The following is a 20116-nucleotide window of genomic DNA, read 5'->3' on the forward strand; positions in this document are numbered from 1 at the left end:
GGAAGCGCTTTCCTACCTGCCATGCAAAACATGAAAGGATCACTTAAGCTCCGCCCTAAGGGTATAACGCGGTAGCGCAATCGGTTAATTACCATATATGCAAACGGTCGTTCTCTACTTTGCATCCAAAAATACCTGGACATTCAATACCTGGGCAATCAAGAGCTTGCGATTTTTCACTCACGACACCGAAAACACGAACATCGGCACTGGATTTTCGGGTGAACGGGGCCTTTACCGCTATCACGTTAAGAGCTGGTGATGCTGACGCTAAACTGCTATAGAGACAAAGAGCTGTTTACCCCAGACCTTCGCCGGAAATATCGCTCCCGCCTCCAACCATAGGGCTTTCAGATCACGAAAGCTCGCATGGCTTCCAAAGCACCTGCCCTCCGTTTCTGTGGACACCACGCTGAGGGATTCTGAATCATTAGCGCAGAATTCAACACGGACAATGTTCGTTGAGTATTAAGGGTTGAGGGCTCCTCACAGTGGCGAATCGCCAAAGCCTTTGACGACGATCCTTTCTGCGCTGCGTCCCGGGTTAGGGCTATGCCGCTCACAGAAGGACGAGATATGGGCCTTGTGGTTCGATCGCTACAGGTTCAGCAGCCCCGAGGAGCTCTACTATCGCTGAACAATGAATTGGTCAAGCAGCCTCAAATGCTACTTGATGTCCTTTGGGCGTCTTCTCAACGTGTTTTCCTTGCCTCAAGTAGAACAGTCTCTCAAGGAAAGTGATTCAATCGTCCTAGTATTGACGAAGATCCCGTCACTGAAATTTTTGTTAAAAATCGTAAAAATATGAGACAAAAGATGGCTAGATAATACGCCAAAAAACCTCAGTCAAGTAACGCTGAGAATAAGCTAAATGTATTCTCCGTAGCGATGTTCTAAAAACCGTCTCGTCTCGTATCAGTTTCGACAGCACAGTGAATTTGCCACATCATCAGACAGGAAGTATCCGAGACCAATAATAGCTCATCAAAACTTGTTTTTCTTAAGGTCACCTTGCGTTCGCTCTAAAAGTGGTTCGATGAGAAGATTTTAACAGATTTTAGAGTTTCGTCAAAATGCCGAAAACGCCGGTCACACGGCTATTTACAGATGTGCGCACATTGCAATACAGTAAGGTTTAGCTGCTTTGCGTGACCATGCTTGTGACGCAGTCCGGGCCTACGACATACTAAAGTGCACAAGCACCTGGCTCAAAAACAAGGATCCATGACAAACAGACACTTTATTGTAAACCGAAAGAAAAAAAGCACTGCACACAAACTAGGCCTCTGCCTGGGTCTCCTCGAATTCCTCCTCGTCCTCAGGGGTGGCCTCCTGGTACTGTTGGTATTCTGACACCAGTTCGTTCAAGTTGGAGTCGGCCTCGGTGAACTCAAACTCGTCCATGCCCTCTCCGGTGTACCAGTGCAGAAAGGCCTTGCGGCGGAACATAGCTGCAAAAAAATAATATATCAAGCAGGCGGGGTCACACTCCTAGAACTGTCCCCGAAAATGCGCTGTACCAGAAAATCGACAGCAATGGGTACCTACAATGAAAGCATGTGCTTTTAATATGCACTTTCAAATCAAACACGATGGTCACCTGTAAACTGCTCGGAGATCCGCTTGAAAACCTCTTGAATGGCTGTGCTGTTCCCAATGAAAGTAGCAGACATCTTCAGACCTCGAGGCGGTATGTCACAGACAGCTGTCTTTACGTTGTTCGGGATCCATTCAACGAAGTAACTCGAGTCCTTGTTCTGGATGTTGAGCATCTGGTCATCGACTTCCCGCATGCTCATTCGGCCTCTGAAGACTGCAGCAACTGTCAGGTAACGACCGTGGCGGGGGTCGCAAGCAGCCATCATGTTTTTGGCATCGAACATCTGTTGCGTCAGCTCTGGCACAGTCAGAGCCCGGTACTGCTGGCAGCCGCGAGACGTGAGTGGAGCAAAGCCAGTCATGAAGAAGTGGAGGCGAGGGAAGGGCACCATGTTAACGGCCAGCTTGCGAAGATCAGCATTCAGCTGCCCAGGAAATCTGTGAGGAATGGGACGGTGCTTGATTAGAAGCCCGCTTAATTCAAAAGGGGAGAGAGAATTTACAGAGGTATGTTGGGCGCTCTTGTTTGGGAGCAGTCAGAACAAGATTGTGGTAAGATTATAAAGCAGCTACAATGGTCAGTGGAGGCATCTTGTAGAATGTCGCGATTTTTGCCGCTGTTCGTTCAAAGCTTTTGAATATCGGGTCATCAAATTTTAAATTCAGTTCTCTTCACGCCAGTGCAGAGAACGAAGCCCAATGAAAGAACGAACTCATGGAAATTTCAGAAGTGACATAGTTTACACTTTGCCAGTCTGTTCTAGAGAACATTGAAACTGCATGCCTGTTATTTGCCTCAGCCAAATTACAACGGCGGAGAAACAAACCATCTCCAGTAAGGTAACAAGATTTCTTCTGTTGCTGTTTCCATTCATTGGCAAACTCACAAAAAATAAAAATGGATTCTTCACATGGACACTGCTTCGTATCCAGCTTCAAAGGTTATACAAATTACTACATTAGGAGAACATCGATGGGTATTAACTTCACCGGTCTGCCGGTTGTCGTGGCACTTTAAAATTAAGTGATAGTTCTCCAGGCCCTAAAACACCATCCCCCAACAATGGCAACCAGTATTCCATACTGACTGCTCAGCATGCTAATGTGGTACTCTGCTCCCAACTTCCTCAGAAAGTGCCACTATTTATCGAAGAAAAACTTCCATACCAAAACGTGGGAATGTGTATTCCCTTTTCCCGAAGAGAAAACGGGGATAACTGATTCCACTGTACGTGAGGCTTTATATGGAGGTCCTGTACTCTAGGATTAAGGAGCTGAACGAGATAAATGTGCGCTTTATAAAGGAGAAACAGTTCAAAAAGCATTCTCCACTGACACACACCTAAATTATTTCCAAGAGATTTGAGATGTTTGCTTTTTGAACAGAGTAGTTTTTCATCATTTACAGCGCGAGGCCTTAATTTACCTTTTCGCCTCATGAGTTTCTGAGGTACAGTGGCGAAACACGGCCATTTTATTCCCAATGTGTGCAATCGCATGCCGTGGATTAGGCGCCGCTCCATTATTCCCGACGGCAGCCGCCTTCTCGTTATTGCTGCCGTTGCCAAATTCACTTTCTTTGAAGAGTTTTTCAAAGCTTCCTTGAGCAGCTGCTTGGCTGGCTATAGCAGGTGCGGTGTTTGTTAGTTTTTATGCGGACGGTGAGGGTGCTTTTATTTGCTTTCTTGCTCGTCATTGTATTTTCTTAAAATATTGCCACCACATGCACTTTATACATGGAGATCAGCTGTAGTGTATTACTCTAAATATTTTGTAAAAGACCTTGGCGACCGCAGTCTTTGCAGTGCTTGTTCCATAATGAACCGATCACTACCGTCGGAACTAACAATTAGGCGGATGGTGTCGACCTCTTTGGGCTCTTTATGAACATGCATGAGGCGCTTAAGTGACCCCTTGAATGAAGCTGCGAAATACTTACCTCAGGCATGTGGTCACACCAGACATCGTTGCAGAAACCAAGTGGTTAAGGTCTCCGTAGGTGGGAGTCGTGAGCTTAAGCGTCCGGAAGCAGATGTCGTAGAGTGCTTCGTTGTCGATGCAGTAGGTCTCGTCGGTGTTCTCCACAAGCTGATGCACTGACAAAGTAGCATTGTAGGGCTCGACGACAGTGTCCGAAACCTAGTGGTAGCCGCAGGAAGAGAATGAGAACTTTGTGCATAACTACTAATCAAAATTCAAGAAAGACGCCTTATAAAGCAAGACCAAAATGTCATGTTTGATTTGCTTCAAAGATGCTGAAGTTGGCTCCTGCAGATAATGTCACACACCTTTGGAGAGGGCACTACACTGTAGGTGTTCATGATGCGATCGGGGTACTCTTCACGGATCTTCGAGATGAGCAGTGTGCCCATGCCAGATCCAGTACCACCGCCCAGGGAGTGGGTCAGCTGGAATCCCTGCAGGCAGTCACAGGATTCCGCTTCCTTGCGCACAACGTCGAGCACCGAGTCCACCAGTTCAGCACCCTCGGTGTAGTGGCCCTTGGCCCAATTGTTGCCAGCGCCACTCTGACCTGAAGGGGCGGGTTGTGAAAGGCGTATACTTGCACAAACTGTATCCTGAAGAAAATCAGTACTGGAATATGCAATAAATAAAAGCCACTCAGAGACAGAGAACTCCTCGAGGCACTCCTTGTAAAAATAGAGGGTGATGGATGCGTTGTGAGTAGACGCATGGCCTGGACAAGATTATCATTCGTCATCATTTGCAAAACGCGGCACCTACAAAGCCATAACCTTCATCGCCTTCTCGGTGTGGCGGAGATCTCGGAAGGTTATTTTGAAATAAGAGATGCTTTTCGGGATTTGATAAAAGAAATTAATGTTGTCGCACGAAGGGGTAGCATATCTGTAGGGGACCACGAGATTCCGATTCGCATCTGTCTAGGGTCAGATTTGAAATTTTTGCTTGTTGTTCAGGGTCTTCAGTCTGCTGCATCACACTATCCTTGTCCATTTTGTCGAGCAAACCCACAGACAAGGTGCTCAGTTCTGACAAGTAACAGGAGCTTTAATGAGCCTCCTTTGATCCGCACTCTTGAGAACATGAAAGCTGATTGCTGCGCAGAGGCGAACGGGATGAAAAACGTGCCATTGTTTAACTTCGACTCTGATTTAATAATTCCTGATGTATTGCACATGAAGTTAAGTATAGTTAACCGCCTTGTATATGGATTGCTTTCAGAAGCAGAAGACAGAGATTACCGTGAAAAAGTCCGCAACCCACGTTGCATGACCATACACGTTCAGGACATCGTTGACGCCGTAAATAACTGTGGGATTAAATTTCACGTCTGGGAAACCAATGAAGGAAACAAGGGAAAAACATTCATGTCGGTATCGGGGGGGATTGTGAGCGCCTGCTAAAGGCTTTGCCTGAAAAACTGGCCGGGAAATTGCACCCTCATACAGAGGAAAAAACTTTGCTCCTTTGAAAGCTTATGCGGAAAATTTTGTACCACCTGGAAAATGATGTTGAAGGTCGCAGCATAGAAAGAGAAACCTCACAATTCTTTCACAAGTTCTTAGAATTAGGAGCCCAAGGTTGCAAAGCCAATGGTGGCGATAGAGTTAAGCCATACATTCATATTCTCGCGCACCACGCTCCCGCAAAGCACGAAAGGTTCAAGTGCCAAGGGTTAGAGGAAAAAAACGACGTGCTAAAGCATCTACACCATGAGAAGTCTAACATGTGGAATGCACCCGCTGACGCTCTCAAGCTGGCGAAAAGGCTTGAAGTGAGCGAGAATATCAGACTAAGCCGTGCATATAAAAAGCGGGACCAAGAGTATTGGTTTGAGGGACTTATTCAAGAGACACGGGCGAAGAGGCTACGCTGTGCAGATGAAAAAGTGAGCGAAGGAAACTGTCTACAAAATGTGGACGACATGGATGAAGGAGAATTGCGCACGGAGCTTCGGGATATGGGAATGGCGACGAAAGTCAAATCAATAGAAAAACTTCGCAACCTTGTAAGGAAAGAAAGAGAAAAGCAATGATTGTAGCCATAGGAGGAGATAACAGTTATGTGGTGAGATGTGCCTTTTAGTTTTGCGTGTTTCCTCCTATATTTATAGTGCTGTGTTGTACCTCTAGTTTAGAAAGTGCATCACTGCTTGAAGATGAAGAGTACTGTTCATGATTCCTTATGTGACCTGCTTCTAAAGGAGTGTTCGGTGTGTACTAAAAATAGTGTATTTGTATTATGTGACTGTTGAACTGCCATATATGCCCTGAGCAATTTTTTGGTGTAATATAAATGTGATATGTGTGTTTTGTAAGTATTGCAGTTGTCACTTTTAAAATGATATGTTGGCTTGTCTTTTGCGTAAGAAAATTCTTTTATGTAAACAAACCATGGATAACCGATTTATAACGCAATCAGTACAGCTAGAAAAAGTACTTGGGGGGGGGGGGGTGCTTTGAAAATGAACATGCACACACGCCTTTAAGTTCTGGGGGGCAGTAGGAAAAAATTTTGCAGCGAATTTAAGAAAACTGATTCGTCGTATCGGGCGTAGATCATATGATACTGGCATCAAGTGCACAATGCGCACAAACAGGCTCGAGAAAAGTGACGACAGCAGTACTACGCACATTCAATGCTATCATTTATGTTCATTTGTATGTCCTTCTTTGCTGACACATTTTGTTTGGCAACCGATTAAAAGTTTGCCTTGTTCTTTATTTTTTTCGCAAAGTATTGCTTCTTTTGTATGCCATGTTACTGTGAAGTGTGTTTAGTTAGATTCATATTCATTACGTTCGGAGTGCATCGTTCTGGTTGTACATGTAACATAAACACAAGGTAATGACGCTTTGTGATTCTGACTGTTCACATCTGGTTTCCAAATGTTGTATAAAAAGTGTATAATAATATATTTTATGTCGGCAATATAGCCCCTGTCCTTGCCTTTTTGCGGGGAAGTTATAACCCCTTCCGCACCAGCTATCAGATATTGTGACAAGTGCAAGTTTATTGACAGCGACGCCGTGAAAATAGACCTATTACATTTGCTCGATTTCCTCCCCAAAGGTGCATAGGAGAAAAGAAATATAACCTCCAGTGCTTCGAATATTACTGTAAACGTAACAGATCACTTCCCATGAGTGTTATCGTTACGAAGGCTTCCCCTTCATTCATGGTAATTTGCTGACATTGTGCTTTCCCCTACGTGCTATAGACATCCCCGCCTGCTATAATGACATCCCCGCCTATTTGATATTCTCATTAACTTTGTAATATAGAATGCAATTATTTTAGAGTCTGGTTATTTTTGTTGCGCTGTACCTCTCTATTACAATTGTATTTGGTTTGGTTTACCAAACGCTGCTGCTTCCAAAGTAAGCGATAGTATTGTTCAGTGCAGTATAATTAGTTTTTCACCTCACCACGGAAATCAAAGCTGCTGCAGGCAGAGTAACCTGGGAACTGGGAAAAGCTACAATGAAATTATACAAATTAGTTCCATTACAGGCTATGAGGGACAGCGCACTGGAGCGCTTCGAACTAATTCGACCCCCCGGGGGTAAACAGCCGCAGCGTTGTTGCATTTCGCGTACGCTGAAATGTGGGCATAGCGGCTGGGTCCTGAGCCGGCCTTACATCACCTGGCACCCTGTGCAAGACTTTGCCACCCCCCAACCGCCCACCCCTCTCCCTCTCTTTGAATGTATTTGTGGGGGTGTTTCTCTTGATTTTTATTGGCCGTCCTAACGGGGGGCACTTCTAGTTTTCATTCTTTTAACAGTCTCAGTGTAGTATTTGTACTGGCGTGGGCAGGACACTTAGTTGTTTTTTATTTTTCTTCCCCCCTCTAATTTATACCCCTTGACATCCTGTGATCTTGCTGTTGGCGGTCAATTTTTTAGACGTTTTCATAGCATTTTGAAGAAGATGAATCTTAAAAGCATGCTGCTTGCGATAACGCAACTCATCTATTATACTGGTGAAAAAGAAAACTTTATTGCTTAAAATGATTACAGCCCAGCCTCAAAGGACAGATGGAAACGTTCTTCAAAGGAGGCTGTCAAGACAGTTGCTTCAGACGATTGATATGACATCGCGACTAACCCTGTTAATCCGTTGTTAGCCCTCTTGCACCTGGCGGCCCCTTGCGATGTCACTCTGGGAGGTGCGGGAGAATTAAATGCGATATCATGACAATCGGCCGACGAAGCAGCGTAGCAGCGACTGCCAGCGTCGCAAATTGCGACAGCCACCATATTTACCATTTATATATACCGTTATGAAATGCTTCCTTGATGACGTCCATGTAAAAGTGCTTTCTCGTAGCCCAGAAGTGGACACAATTAAATTCACCAATTTGTTTGCAAAAATGGAAAAAAGTTGGCGGTATCTCGCGGTATCTTTAAAAGCGAAGTTTCGTACCTCAAAAGCGAAGCCTCACTTTTTCAGTTGTGTTACACAGGATGGATCCCGGCAATACATCATGCATGCATATTACAGAAGTCAGAATGAAAGAACAGCAAAAAAAGTCGCCAATAGCTGCAGCAATAAAAGTATGAATAGTGATCATGCGTGAAATTTTTCATTCATACATTCATACTAATATATTTTCTATAGAAACGAGCACATTTATTAAAATTAGTTGACCAAAACAAAAGGATCTAAACCAAGGTTAGAACTCTAAGTGCAAACTCGAGTCACCATATTCGGACAACGCTAGAGTCACAAATTTGAAAGCATTACAGGTGAACGTGACAGTAACAACCTGAACGTCTATCTAGACGCTATTTGCTTCTAGACTCCAAATTTTGTGTTCTGCCCGAAAACAGCTGAACAGCTTCAGAATGTATCTGAGTAAAGCTATATCAAATTTTCTTAAATAAGTATTAAAAGAATAAACTTAAACATTTATATCCGCGAATACTTTTTGATGTCGGCCGTTTGAATGCCGCTACGCTCCTTAAAAGCAACAAGAATAGCTAAAATTCAGCCGAGCTAGCCCTCATACCCTAATATATCATGATCACACGCCCCAATAAACTTTTTAGATAATAGCAAAGGGCTGACAATTTGCAAATTTGCTCCACGGCAAGCATATATGAACAGCCGCGAATATTTTATGTAGCTGCGTTAATGCATGGTCATCGTAACAACTTTCTTTATTTAAAGCTCCGGTCGAGACACTGGGTTCGAGCTCTGACATGTGTTCTTGTCTGCAAGGCAAAAGTCACCCGATAAAAAGGTAAGCGTCGAATTGGACGAAACTTCAGCAGTCCGAACCACTTCTGCAGCGTAGCTCGGTGCCGGGCGCCATCTTTCATATTTTAGGCAATATCTCGTTTCAATTAAAAGGCCTCAGGAAGCTTCTTGATCAAAGCTATGCCAGATCGTTTCACACCATTTTAAACACCATATATTTTGGTACCTAAAACCGGGAAGCATTTTCGATATCTATCTGTGTTACGGTGCTATACAGTTTCAAAGTCTGGAAAAATGCCAAAACTTTGGCCCCCTCCCGTAGGCAGCATCGTATAATATTCAAACGCGCTGGGAAGCTCGTGTATTAATAGCACAGGACAGAAACTTCGGCACATTCCTCAGCTAAGTGTATATTATACAAATCCCCGAAGCATTTTTGTAGGTGATTTTGTTCACGTTTTACGATTTTTTTTGTACCCCTTCCCATTCAGTTACGCTCCCCGTTGCCGCCACTGCCGGTAGATGGCACAAGTAGTAGATGTCCCAGAAAGCTGGGCATCAAAAGAAAGCCATGCCCTGGGCGGAAAAAACAATACTTATGCTGCGTGGTGCAGGTAGCGAGAAGAGAGATAAACAACGCTCAACACAGTTGAAGTTAACAGCTTGCGGAAGTTCCCGATAATGCGACGGGTGAAAGAAGTTGAAAATATATGTTCACGTCTGCAAACAATTCAACAAGTCATGGCTCGCATTGTACTCGGCTACAGAACACAATCTCTCCAGCGAGTCCCTACGTAAAACGGGTGACAAATGACATGAACACAGGGAAGGGAGAACCGCCAGCTGCGCTCATTTCCTGTGTTATATCTGTCTGTAATATTTTGTTTTATGCCGGATTGTCCAAGCAGACGGCCGCCTCCCTTTTTTGTGTAATGCGCCACCTATGCGTTTTGCTGAGTGATGTGATGTTGTGTCAAAGGCGGATGGAATTTTTTTGTAGCGAGAGCTACGCTAGGCTATAGCCAGCGGCCCATTTCGGGTAAGCGTGTCTAGTCACTGCTGCGCATGAGCCACTAGTTGCACCGAGCCGTAGGTGTTCCGCCCCTGCGTCGCGCCACACCTTTCCTTAAAATCGATTTTCAAGTTTTCTTTTTTCTTGTTTCCATCCCGCCTTTATCCATTCGATCTAGTGTCCACCGAGACATATGAGACAGTTGCTGCTCCATTTCCTTTCGTCAAAACAAAAAAAAAAATGAGCCGCCGGCGCTCATTTGGTGCATTGGTGTTGACAACGTAGAGCCCGCTCATTTTTACGAAATTGAAAGGCGCACACCTGGCTACCTGGGTCAGTGGACACCTCACTTTCGCTTTCGTGTAACGTGGCGTTGGCATGCAACTGCAAAAAATTAATGTGGATTAGCTCAGTTAATCTAGGGAATACAAAGCGAAAGGTGTCGGCGTTCACTGTGTTATTGGCGTTGACAATGTTCTAGACGACGATGGAGTTGTACAAAGGAAGGGCGCATAACTGGCTGCCTGAATATGCAGACGCCTCATTCGTGATTTGATGCACGTGGCAGTGGTGGGAGAAAGATGTGGCCTGAATGCAATAGCGCTGACAGCGTTGTGGCTGACATGCGGCGCTGCAGCAATAGCTAGGCCGCTGCGTTCGTTTGCTGATCAAGATCTCGCGATCAACCATTAACTGCGTGCCACATCCCAGGGTGGCAGGGAGGGCGCGCTGCCTATCCAGTGTGGGGAACGCAATCAAAGCAGTCTTTTGCAGTTGGAAACCAGCGCCACGTGCATGAAAGCGAGATTTAGGTCTCCACTGACCCACAGAGCCGGTTGTGCGCCGCGGTGGCTCAGTGGTTAGGGCGCTCGGCTACTGATCCGGAGTTCCCGGGTTCGAACCCGACCGCGGCGGCTGCATTTTTATGGTGGAAAAACGCTAAGGCGCCCGCATCTTGTGCCATGTCAGTGCACGTGAAAGATCCCCAAGTGGTCGAAATTATTCCGGAGCCCTCCACTACGGCACCTCTTCTTTCACTCCCTCGTTTATCCCTTCCCTTACGACTCGGTTCAGGTGTCCAACGATATACGGGACAGATACTGCGCAATTTTCTTTCCCCAAAAACCAATTATTACATTAAATATTACGTCTATCCTTTCGTGAAAATGAGCGGCCTTTTCAAAGTTGTCAACGCCAATGAACTATGAACACCGTCGGCTGACTAGTTTTGTTTGGTATTTGAGGAAAGGAAATGACACAGTAACCGTCTCACATATATGGGTGGACAACCGAACTGCGCCGTAAAGGATGCGATAAAGGAGGGAGGGAAAGAAAAAAGAGAAAACTGAAAATTGAAAGTTGGATTTTGAGGAAAGGCGTGGCGCTGCGCAGCGGCGGACACCTGTGGCTCGATGCTACTAGTGGCTCATGCTCAGTAGTGACTAGGGAACGAGAAAGAAATATGCGCGGTGAGCCGCACGTTGTGACGTTATGTGCTTCCTCGGAGCACCGCCACGGCGAAATCCCAAGTTTGCGGCCAGTAAAGCCTTCACTTTAAAACCCCATTTGATTGCCTTCCGCACTTTTGATATGCAGCGCGTTCACCCTGCCTCTGTGGCAGGTTGCAGTTGATGATCGCGAGAGGTTGATCACCCAATGAACGCTGCGGCCTATTACTGCAGTGCCGCATGTCTACCACTAAGTTATCAGTGCTAATGTATGCAGAAACCCGCCGCGATGACTCAGGGGTTAGGGCGCTCAGCTACTGCTCCGGAGTTCCCGGGTTCGAACCCAACCGTGGCGGCTGCGTTTTTACTGAGGCAAAACGCTAAGGCGCCCGTAGGTTGTGCGATTTCAGTGCACGTTAAAGATCCCCAGGTGGTCGACATTATTCCGGAGCCATCCACTACGGCACCTCTTTCTTCCTTCTTCACTCCCACCCTTATCCCTTCCCTTACAGCGCGGTTCAGGTGTCCAACGATATATGAGACAGATACTGCGCCGTTTCCTTTCCCCAAACACCAATTATTATTAATGTATGCAGCCCACATGTCTTCACCATCGTCACGTACCTAGAAGAGCGAGTGAAGCGTCCACTGACCCGGGGAGCCAGTTTACGCACTTCCTTAAGCGTCTAGAACGCTGTCCACGTCAATGACCACATTGAACGCCGACAGCTTTTGCCTTGTATATCCTCTATTCCAATTCATTTTATTTTCGAAATGGCCCATGTATTCCCTCTCTCGTAATAAGCTCTTTTCACGGCGCACTACATTCTTGATGAACCACCAAGCTTGCGTCTCAATCTTGGCGGCCTAGGTTTCGCAAGGAAGTGATGAGAATGTCCATAGATCAAACTCGAAGTATTTGATTGCGTGGCTGTATTAAACTGACTGCCACTCGGACTGGATTATACTGAGCGAGGATTCGCTGTGCGTACAGAGATGTGGGTACAAATTTAGCCAGTTGTGCGCTTTAAAGATTAGTCTATACTGTGCGCTCTTGTGGGTGTGTTTATGTACTAGGTTTTAAGCCGAGAAGCCCCTTACCGAACACAAAGTTATCCGGCCGGAAGAGTGGTCCATACGGTCCCGAGCGGACGGCGTCCACGGCTCCCGGCTCCAAGTCAACCAGGATGGCCCGAGGCACGTATTTACCTCCTCAAACAAAAAACAAATATCACTTAGCGGCAACAAAGATACCGTGCAGTTATTACAAGTACCTGCGTCACAACAAAGCCAGTTAAAGAAATGAAAATGGAGCGCGCCAACTGTAGGTGTCATAGCAAATAAAAGCGGCACTACTAGGTCCTTGCGCCACCTCCCGGCCTTCAAACAGGAGATCCAGTTATATTTATTAATAAAATATTTAAATATCTTTCAGCAGAAAAACAAAAGGTGAAATGTTGATAGATAAATTGAGGTGGATCAAAATGATGTCACTAAATTAACGTCCTGTTGCGACTCCTGTTTCGCTTCTGTTTCGTATTACTAAACTTACGGTGTCCTATATGGGATTAACATTCCGAATACTGTACATGGGCTGTCATCAACGCAGTAGTGCCGGCCTCTGGATAAATTTGCACCACCTCGGGTTACTTTACGCGCAATAAGATCGCAGAACACACGGCTCTTTATGATCTCGCCTCCATAGAAATGCGTCCGCCGAATCATGGATGTCATGATCGAGCCCCTTCCAAATGAAGCACAGCGGCGGTATTAGCAAACATAGAGTTAAAAACTCCTTACAAACTCACTGCAGCAAGAGGAAACGTAGTACAGGGGAGACGTGCTATGTCCTCGTCAAACCTGACGAGGGAATTCAGAACCCGGGTTCGAACCCGACCGCGGCGGCTGCGTTTTTATGGAGGAAAAACGCTAAGGCGCCCGTGTGCTTTGCGATGTCAGTGCACGTTAAAGATCCCCAGTTGATCAAAATTATTCCGAAGCCCTCCACTACGGCATCTCTCTTCCGTTCTTCTTTCACTCCCTCCTTTATCCCTTCCCTCGCGGCGCGGCTCAAGTGTCCGCCGATATATGAGACCGACACTGCGCCATTTCCTTCCCCCAAAACCAATTATTATTATTATTATTAAAACTCATTCGCGTTGTGAACATTCATTGCCTATGAGAAAAAAGGCTTTGGTCAAGAACCTTCAAGCTAATCCCTGCGGGACTTGTGGCAATGCAACCTGAAAAGCTGCAATGGCCTAACATAACATGCCGCAAACAGAAGAGGTCACTAGACATTGCACTTTGACCTAACTAGATTTGCGCGATCGGTTGTAGAATTTAAAGCTTGATGAGCAAAGGCCTGCCGTTGAAGAAGCTCCATTGACAGGCCAGATATCAACTTAACAGCACAAACAGCGCTATTAAGGCAGGACCGAGAATAAGGGACAACCATACACACAGCGTTCGGTTTTGTCTTTCGCTTGCTGTTTCTGTTGAAGTCATGTGCCAAACGGCCCGGCAAATTTCCGTAATGCTTAGCAGTGCGAAACAGCCGCAAGGCAACATCAACTCGACGGGGAAGCTTCAAAGTGAAATTATCAACCGAAATACAGCCAGACGCGTACCCGAGGCCTCATTGTAGTAGACATTGATGCGCTCCAACTGAAGATCCGAATTGCCATGGTACGCCCCGCTTCGATCGATGCCATGCTCATCGGAAATCACCTCCCAAAACTGCAGACGGGAAAAGATTTCAGTAATCAGAGTGGCGTCACATCGCGCAGTGGCGGCAGTCAAAGCATATTTAGAGGCTGTAATTCACAGCGAAAGCAACATAACTGCTACAGTTCTACTTGTCATCTGGTTTTTGTAGTCGACTCGTCAACTGCCATCGATTCTCACCCGCCATGTGTCTTTCTGATGGCGGAAACCCGGCAGGGCCTAAGATCACTTGAGGCCTTTGAATTGCATCATACGCGAAAACTAGGTCGTGCGAAAAAAAAATTCCGGCAAAGAATCCTCGCCGATCGCTTTGCGGCAGTCATTTGCCATAAAACTGTTCCATGTCACCTCTCCGCCAAGACCGATTGTCTCGAATTTTTTTACAACCGGGAATAAAGTCTGAGCTATATGCCATAAAACAACAACAATATCTCAACGCTCTCAAAGCGCGAGCAGTAATTAAAAGGTCAGAGCGAAAGGAGTGGTCAAGAACAAGAGATTCGATGAGCATTAGCTAGGGCTCAACATTGTCCAACGCAAAGACGCCACAACTTAGAACGAAAGCAGTACGTCCGGTAAAAGCCGCGACTGCTTCACAGGCAATTGCTTTCGCCCGTATCCTGAAACGAGATTCTAGTACGTGGCGTTTAGGACGCAACGTAATCACCAACGTAAAACGCGCCGGGACCGGCACTGGGACCGAATGGCAACCGCGATCCCCTGAGCCGTGAAATAACCCACGAGGTGGTAGAGGTGGCTTACCTTCGCCCCAATCTGGTTGCCACACTGGCCTGTCTGGATGTGAACTATCTCGCGCATGTTCGATGCAACTCCGAGACTAAGCTGTCAAGATGCCGACTGCCTGCCTGCGTCAAGGGTCCACGTATTTGTAGCCTTGCGCCGCATCAACGCTCACTTCTTCCTCAACTCTGTTCCTATGTGTACGCGTGTCGACTCAATAGCGCATAAAGTAGTGCCGCAGCCTGTTCCTGCCATGGTAAATACGTTTCAGAGGTTATATATAAGGCCTTCAGTTCACGTACACGGTGCCGTGTAAAGGATATGCGCCGTACAACGCGAACTATTTTTCGTTTCGCAAAGCTTCCGGCACAACGGGGTTCTCTCAACAGGCTGCAGGGGCAAACTCGGCCTCTTCTACTTTCTTTTCTCGGTGCTCGAAATTGGTTTCGCTCGAAAGAACTAACGTGCATTCTGCAGCATATTTTTTTAACTTTTCTAACCTTTCGATTTGTGCGCGTGCGGTCGGTTTCTTAAGTTTGAATGTTACCGACCGATTGGAAAACTTTATTTTATCATCATCATCAGCAGCAGCAGCCTGACTGTAGCCCCAAGAGGTTAGAGACCTGAGTCCAGGGCCTCATTATCTGTTCCAATTGGGGTTGCCTGGTCGATCAGTCTGCGCTGGTCATCCTGGTTTGTACTCTCGAAACAGTGGCTTCCCATTGGGAGGAAGGGGTTGGGTGTGGGTATGGGAGGTTGGGTTGGGGGTTTGGGTGGGTCACTATTATCATCGTCGTCATCAGCCCGACTACGCTCACTGCAGGAGAAAGGCTTCTGCCATGGCTCTCCAATTATTCCTGTCCTTTGCCAGCTGCGCCCACCTTATGCCTGCAAACCTCTTAATCTCATCCGCCCACCTAACCTTCTGCCAAACGTTGCCAGGTTCAGATTGGGTGGCTATGTGCCAATATATGCCTGGTGAACAGCAAGCTATTAACACAGACAATTTGCGCAGAAATTGTTCATCCGGGCAGTGATTTTACTAGGTACATGATCGATACTTTTGATGGATCATGGAATTCTTTAGTAAATGTGGATTCACAATACGGGCCTCTTGCCGTTCCTTGCTCCGGGTTGCGTTCTGCTTTCGGTGCGTTAGGTATGCACACTGCCCGCGGACAATTGTCTGATGTTGGTGAACGTAGCACGGCGACAGGCCGTGCGTATGCCTAATCCACTTACAGCCGCTTGCTCCGACCTCCAGCATCACAGGTGCTGATAACAGGGTTAGACACGCGCATCACATTTCACTGTGCGACGTTCACCAACATGGCAGCCAAGGATCCGGGGTCCGCCGTCAGAAAAAAGGATATCGGAATTTCTGCTGGAACCCTTGGTGCGCAGATAACCGGGGCCAATGTACCCTGTATAATCCCCCACCGTGGATACGTACCATTCAACCAGAGGCCAAAATCATCATCATTATCATCATCAACAACAACCGGGGCCAGGCCAGATACGAGCCAGGCGCGAACTTTACGAACTGAAAGTAGAACGTCACGCAAAGCCTGTTTCGCGACACAAAAATTGGTCTCAAGATTTTATTTTTTTAATTGTCGAGTTTAACGTCTCGAACCGACACATAGGGTATGAGGAACACCGTAGTGGAGGGCTGCAGAATAATTTAGCCAAAATGGGGATCTTTAACATGCGCCACTTGTGGCTGCAGCGCACGGGTATTTTTGTATTACGCCTCCATCGAAATATGGCCGCCACGGCAGGAATCGAACTGGCGACCTTGGTATCAGCAGACGACCGCCAAAGGCACTGCGGCGTCTCCTATATGGGGTTCATTGTGTAAACAGACCTTAACATAACGTCAGAGGAGTAAAATTGGAGCCTTCCTCAATAGCCATGGATATCCGCATACCTAGTGTACAAAATTAAGCGAAAAATGGTTGCATTTGCGCCTTCCGCGTGCTGTGCATCAAAAGAGGTTTTAAAATAACTTCCTGTGAATTAAACATCAGGCCCCAACAGCAATACAGACAATCCCTTACCAGCATTTGTAACGGTGGCAAGCTGAGTGCGATTTGGTATGGGCCTCCTTACGCTTGAAATTGTTCATTAACTGGATTAAATATGCTGAGGATTTTTTTGTGAGAACATGACTGTGACCCATATCTCGCGAAATTCAGTACATACAATTTTAACAGCTTTTCAGAGTATGTTGCACAGCTTGCGCGTTGCTTCCCGCGTTAAGGCTTCCAAGATGCCCGCAGCATCGAGCAGGCATTTCCATTACGCTCGTCCAACCAGGATCAGTTATAACGATACTCACGCATTGTAAAAACGAAGTGAGTACACAAAAAGAGACGCGACTACAGTGAGGAGAGCAATGGATCTGTCGTAATGTCTTCCCTTCTGCCGTAACGTGGGCTTACGTTTTGCGCTGGTATATTTACAAATGCGACACCTACCCCAAACCCGATCTGCGCTGAATAATAATAATGGTTTTTTGGGGGAAAGGAAATGGCGCAGTATCTGTCTCATATATCGTTGGACAGCTGAACCGCGCCGTAAGGGAAGGAATAAAGGAGGCAGTGAAAGAAGAAATGAATAGGTGCCGTAGTGGAGGGCTCCGGAATAATTTCGACCACCTGGGGTTCTTTAACGTGCACTGACATCGCACAGCACACGGGCGCCTTAGCGTTTTTCCTCCATGAAAACTTAGCCGCCGCGGTCGGGTTCGAACCCGGGAGCTCCGGATCAGTAGTCGAGCGCCCTAACCACTGAGCCACCGCGGCGGCCATCTGCACTGAAGGAGTAGGTGATTTGTGGTCAACCGTCTTTGGTTGTCGTTGGTCTCGCAAGGTTAATGACATTCCCATAAAGAGAGATCAGCTCAGAATCTGGCGAAGGCAAAAAGAAGTGCGTAAAAAGTGTGCCTTATATTATATAAAGAAAATTTGAGTTTTTAGAGATGAACACATCGCGGAACGTCGCAAACCTCGTCTTCCTCATCTTCGGGTGAGTCATGACCTTGCCGTTAAAAAATATAAACACTGATCGAACTGTTCGTTTATGCGGTTGAATGTAAGTAAATAAATGTTATTTGACTCATTCATTCGTTGTGCTTACCTAAATGAAGCTTTAGAATTTGAATACGCTCGGAGTGCCTTGTGCTTGTCAGTAAATGGAACAAGGAAAACGCTACGGACGAGGATGATGAGCGCAGTGTAGGTCGTAATTTCTGATCTGTAGCATATTTCCTTCCCATGTGATGCCTAGCATTTCCTCTGTATACTGAGAAAGAATTTGATATATATATATATATATATATATATATACAAATATATATATATATATATATATATAGCAAGCGGCACTTTTAGGGGGAGGGGCAGAAATTCTGTAACATATTCTATTGTTTCTGGTATACAGTCTGCGAGTTATACATGCTAAAAAATTTATATTTTGCGCTTTGCGGACCATCTGTATACATGCACTGCACAGCATTTTTTTCTTTTTCAGCATCGCTGAATGTGGCACAAAGTTCGCGACGCTTACTCTATTGCCACGTTTTTTGATACTTGAACTGCGCCAAATATAATTTTATGTGCTGTTCGCACGCCTGATTCTGATATTGTATGTAACGAGTGCGGAAAGTGTAGTATTTTTTTTCTCATCAGCCGTCTCCAGACTCATACATTCCAGAACCCAGTTATGTGTAGTCTTTGTTATCCGTCCCAATAATCAAATGTGTGCAAGCTATGTCACCACAACGCGGATCTCAACCATATATATTGGAAATACCATTTTGCCCCCTGGAGGGAAAAAAATTCTATCGCTTGACCAATGGGAGGCTCTCCTATTCAGCACTGATCTGATGATTCAGACAAAGGTCGTACAACTGGCCGAAGACGAGGGGCCTAAAGCCTCTCAAACTGTTGGAAATAAAAGTTTTACAATCCATATGCAGCCAAAATCGTGTGTTGCGGACTATACACTGCGTGCGGACTGTATACCGGATATTACGGTAAGGCGATAAAAATGAAACGAGTTCCACTCCAGTAGTGCAAGAGTTGTCACCGGATTTCGCGTTACACTGCCGCGACCTGGATGCTATTTGACCACGAAAATCCTCGCAGTCGCCGACGGAAACAGATGGCACAGATCCTTGACAGTAACCTCGACTCGCAGACAACAATCAGTCGTAATTACACCAGCGGTAGCCCCATCGAGAAGGCTTCCCAAATATTCCGCCATGGGGGTACCAGCTGAGAAGCACTTACCATGACATGGGCTCTACACACCGGGAATCAAATCACGAACGCCACAGCTCGCGGTCATAAAACCAAGCGGTAGTCGACGAAGTGGGAACCTATCCTGTAATGCAAACCTTCTACGGAGACATACCTGAGCCCCTCAGAGACATCAGGAAGCGCTTTCCTACCTGCCATGCAAAACTTGGAAGGATCACTTAAGCTCCGCCCTAAGGGTATAACGCGGTAGCGTAATCGGGTTATTACCATATATGCAAACGGTCGTTCTCTACTTTGCATCCAAAAATACCTGGACATTCAATACCTGGGCAATCAAGAGCTTGCGATTTTTCACTCACGACACCGAAAACACGAACATCGGCACTGGATTTTCGGGTGAACGGGGCCTTTACCGCTATCACGTTAAGAGCTGGTGATGCTGACGCTAAACTGCTATAGAGACAAAGAGCTGTTTACCCCAGACCTTCGCCGGAAATATCGCTCCCGCCTCCAACCATAGGGCTTTCAGATCACGAAAGCTCGCATGGCTTCCAAAGCACCTGCCCTCCGTTTCTGTGGACACCACGCTGAGGGATTCTGAATCATTAGCTTAGAATTCAACACAGACAATGTTCGTTGAGTATTAAGGGTTGAGGGCTCCTCACAGTGGCGAATCGCCAAAGCCTTTGACGACGAACCTTTCTGCGCTGCGTCACGGGTTAGGGCTATGCCGCTCACAGAAGGACGAGATATGGGCCTTGTGGTTCGATCGCTACAGGTTCAGCAGCCCCGAGGAGCTCGACTATCGCTGAACAATGAATTGGTCAAGCAGCCTCAAATGCTACTTGATGTCCTGTCGGCGTCTTCTCAACGTGTTTTCCTTGCCTCAAGTAGAAGAGTCTCTCAAGGAAAGTGATTCGATCGTCCTAGTATTGACGAAGATCCCGTCACTGAAATTTTTGTTAAAAATCGTAAAAATATGAGACAAACGACGGCTAGATAATACGCCAAAAAACCTCAGTCAAGTAACACTGAGAATAAGCTAAATGTGTTCTCCGTAGCGATGTTCTAAAAACCGTCTCGTCTCGTATCAGTTTCGACAGCACAGAGAATTTGCCACATCATCAGACAGGAAG

At 46.2% G+C, this 20116-nt stretch overlaps 1 protein-coding gene across 1 annotated transcript; it reads right to left on the minus strand.

Annotated features, from left to right (window-relative positions):
* Positions 1-1221: 1221 nt before the first annotated feature.
* Positions 1222-14844, minus strand: LOC144107171 (tubulin beta-1 chain-like). The gene is made up of 7 exons (XM_077640171.1): positions 14737-14844; positions 13878-13986; positions 12349-12459; positions 3888-4132; positions 3539-3738; positions 1601-2037; positions 1222-1451 (listed from the first exon to the last, which is right to left on the minus strand). The coding sequence occupies exons 1-7, from the start codon at positions 14791-14793 to the stop codon at positions 1279-1281; spliced, it is 1332 nt and encodes a 443-aa protein (XP_077496297.1). The 5' UTR covers positions 14794-14844; the 3' UTR covers positions 1222-1278.
* Between the last annotated feature and the right edge of the window lie 5272 nt (positions 14845-20116).

The sequence above is a fragment of the Amblyomma americanum genome, chromosome 1 (assembly GCF_052857255.1).
Source record: "Amblyomma americanum isolate KBUSLIRL-KWMA chromosome 1, ASM5285725v1, whole genome shotgun sequence".
NCBI lineage: Eukaryota > Metazoa > Arthropoda > Arachnida > Ixodida > Ixodidae > Amblyomma > Amblyomma americanum.

Bases quoted from the DNA above. Each gene is read 5' to 3' on its own strand.
- LOC144107171 (XM_077640171.1), bottom strand. From the start codon at position 14,793: ATGCGCGAGATAGTTCACATCCAGACAGGCCAGTGTGGCAACCAGATT. The intron at 4,133-12,348 runs GTAAGGGGCTTC...CCGCCCCTTCAG, and splicing joins GCCGGATAACTTTGTGTTCG to GTCAGAGTGGCGCTGGCAAC. The intron at 1,452-1,600 runs GTGACCATCGTG...ATTTTTTTGCAG, and splicing joins GATCTCCGAGCAGTTTACAG to CTATGTTCCGCCGCAAGGCC.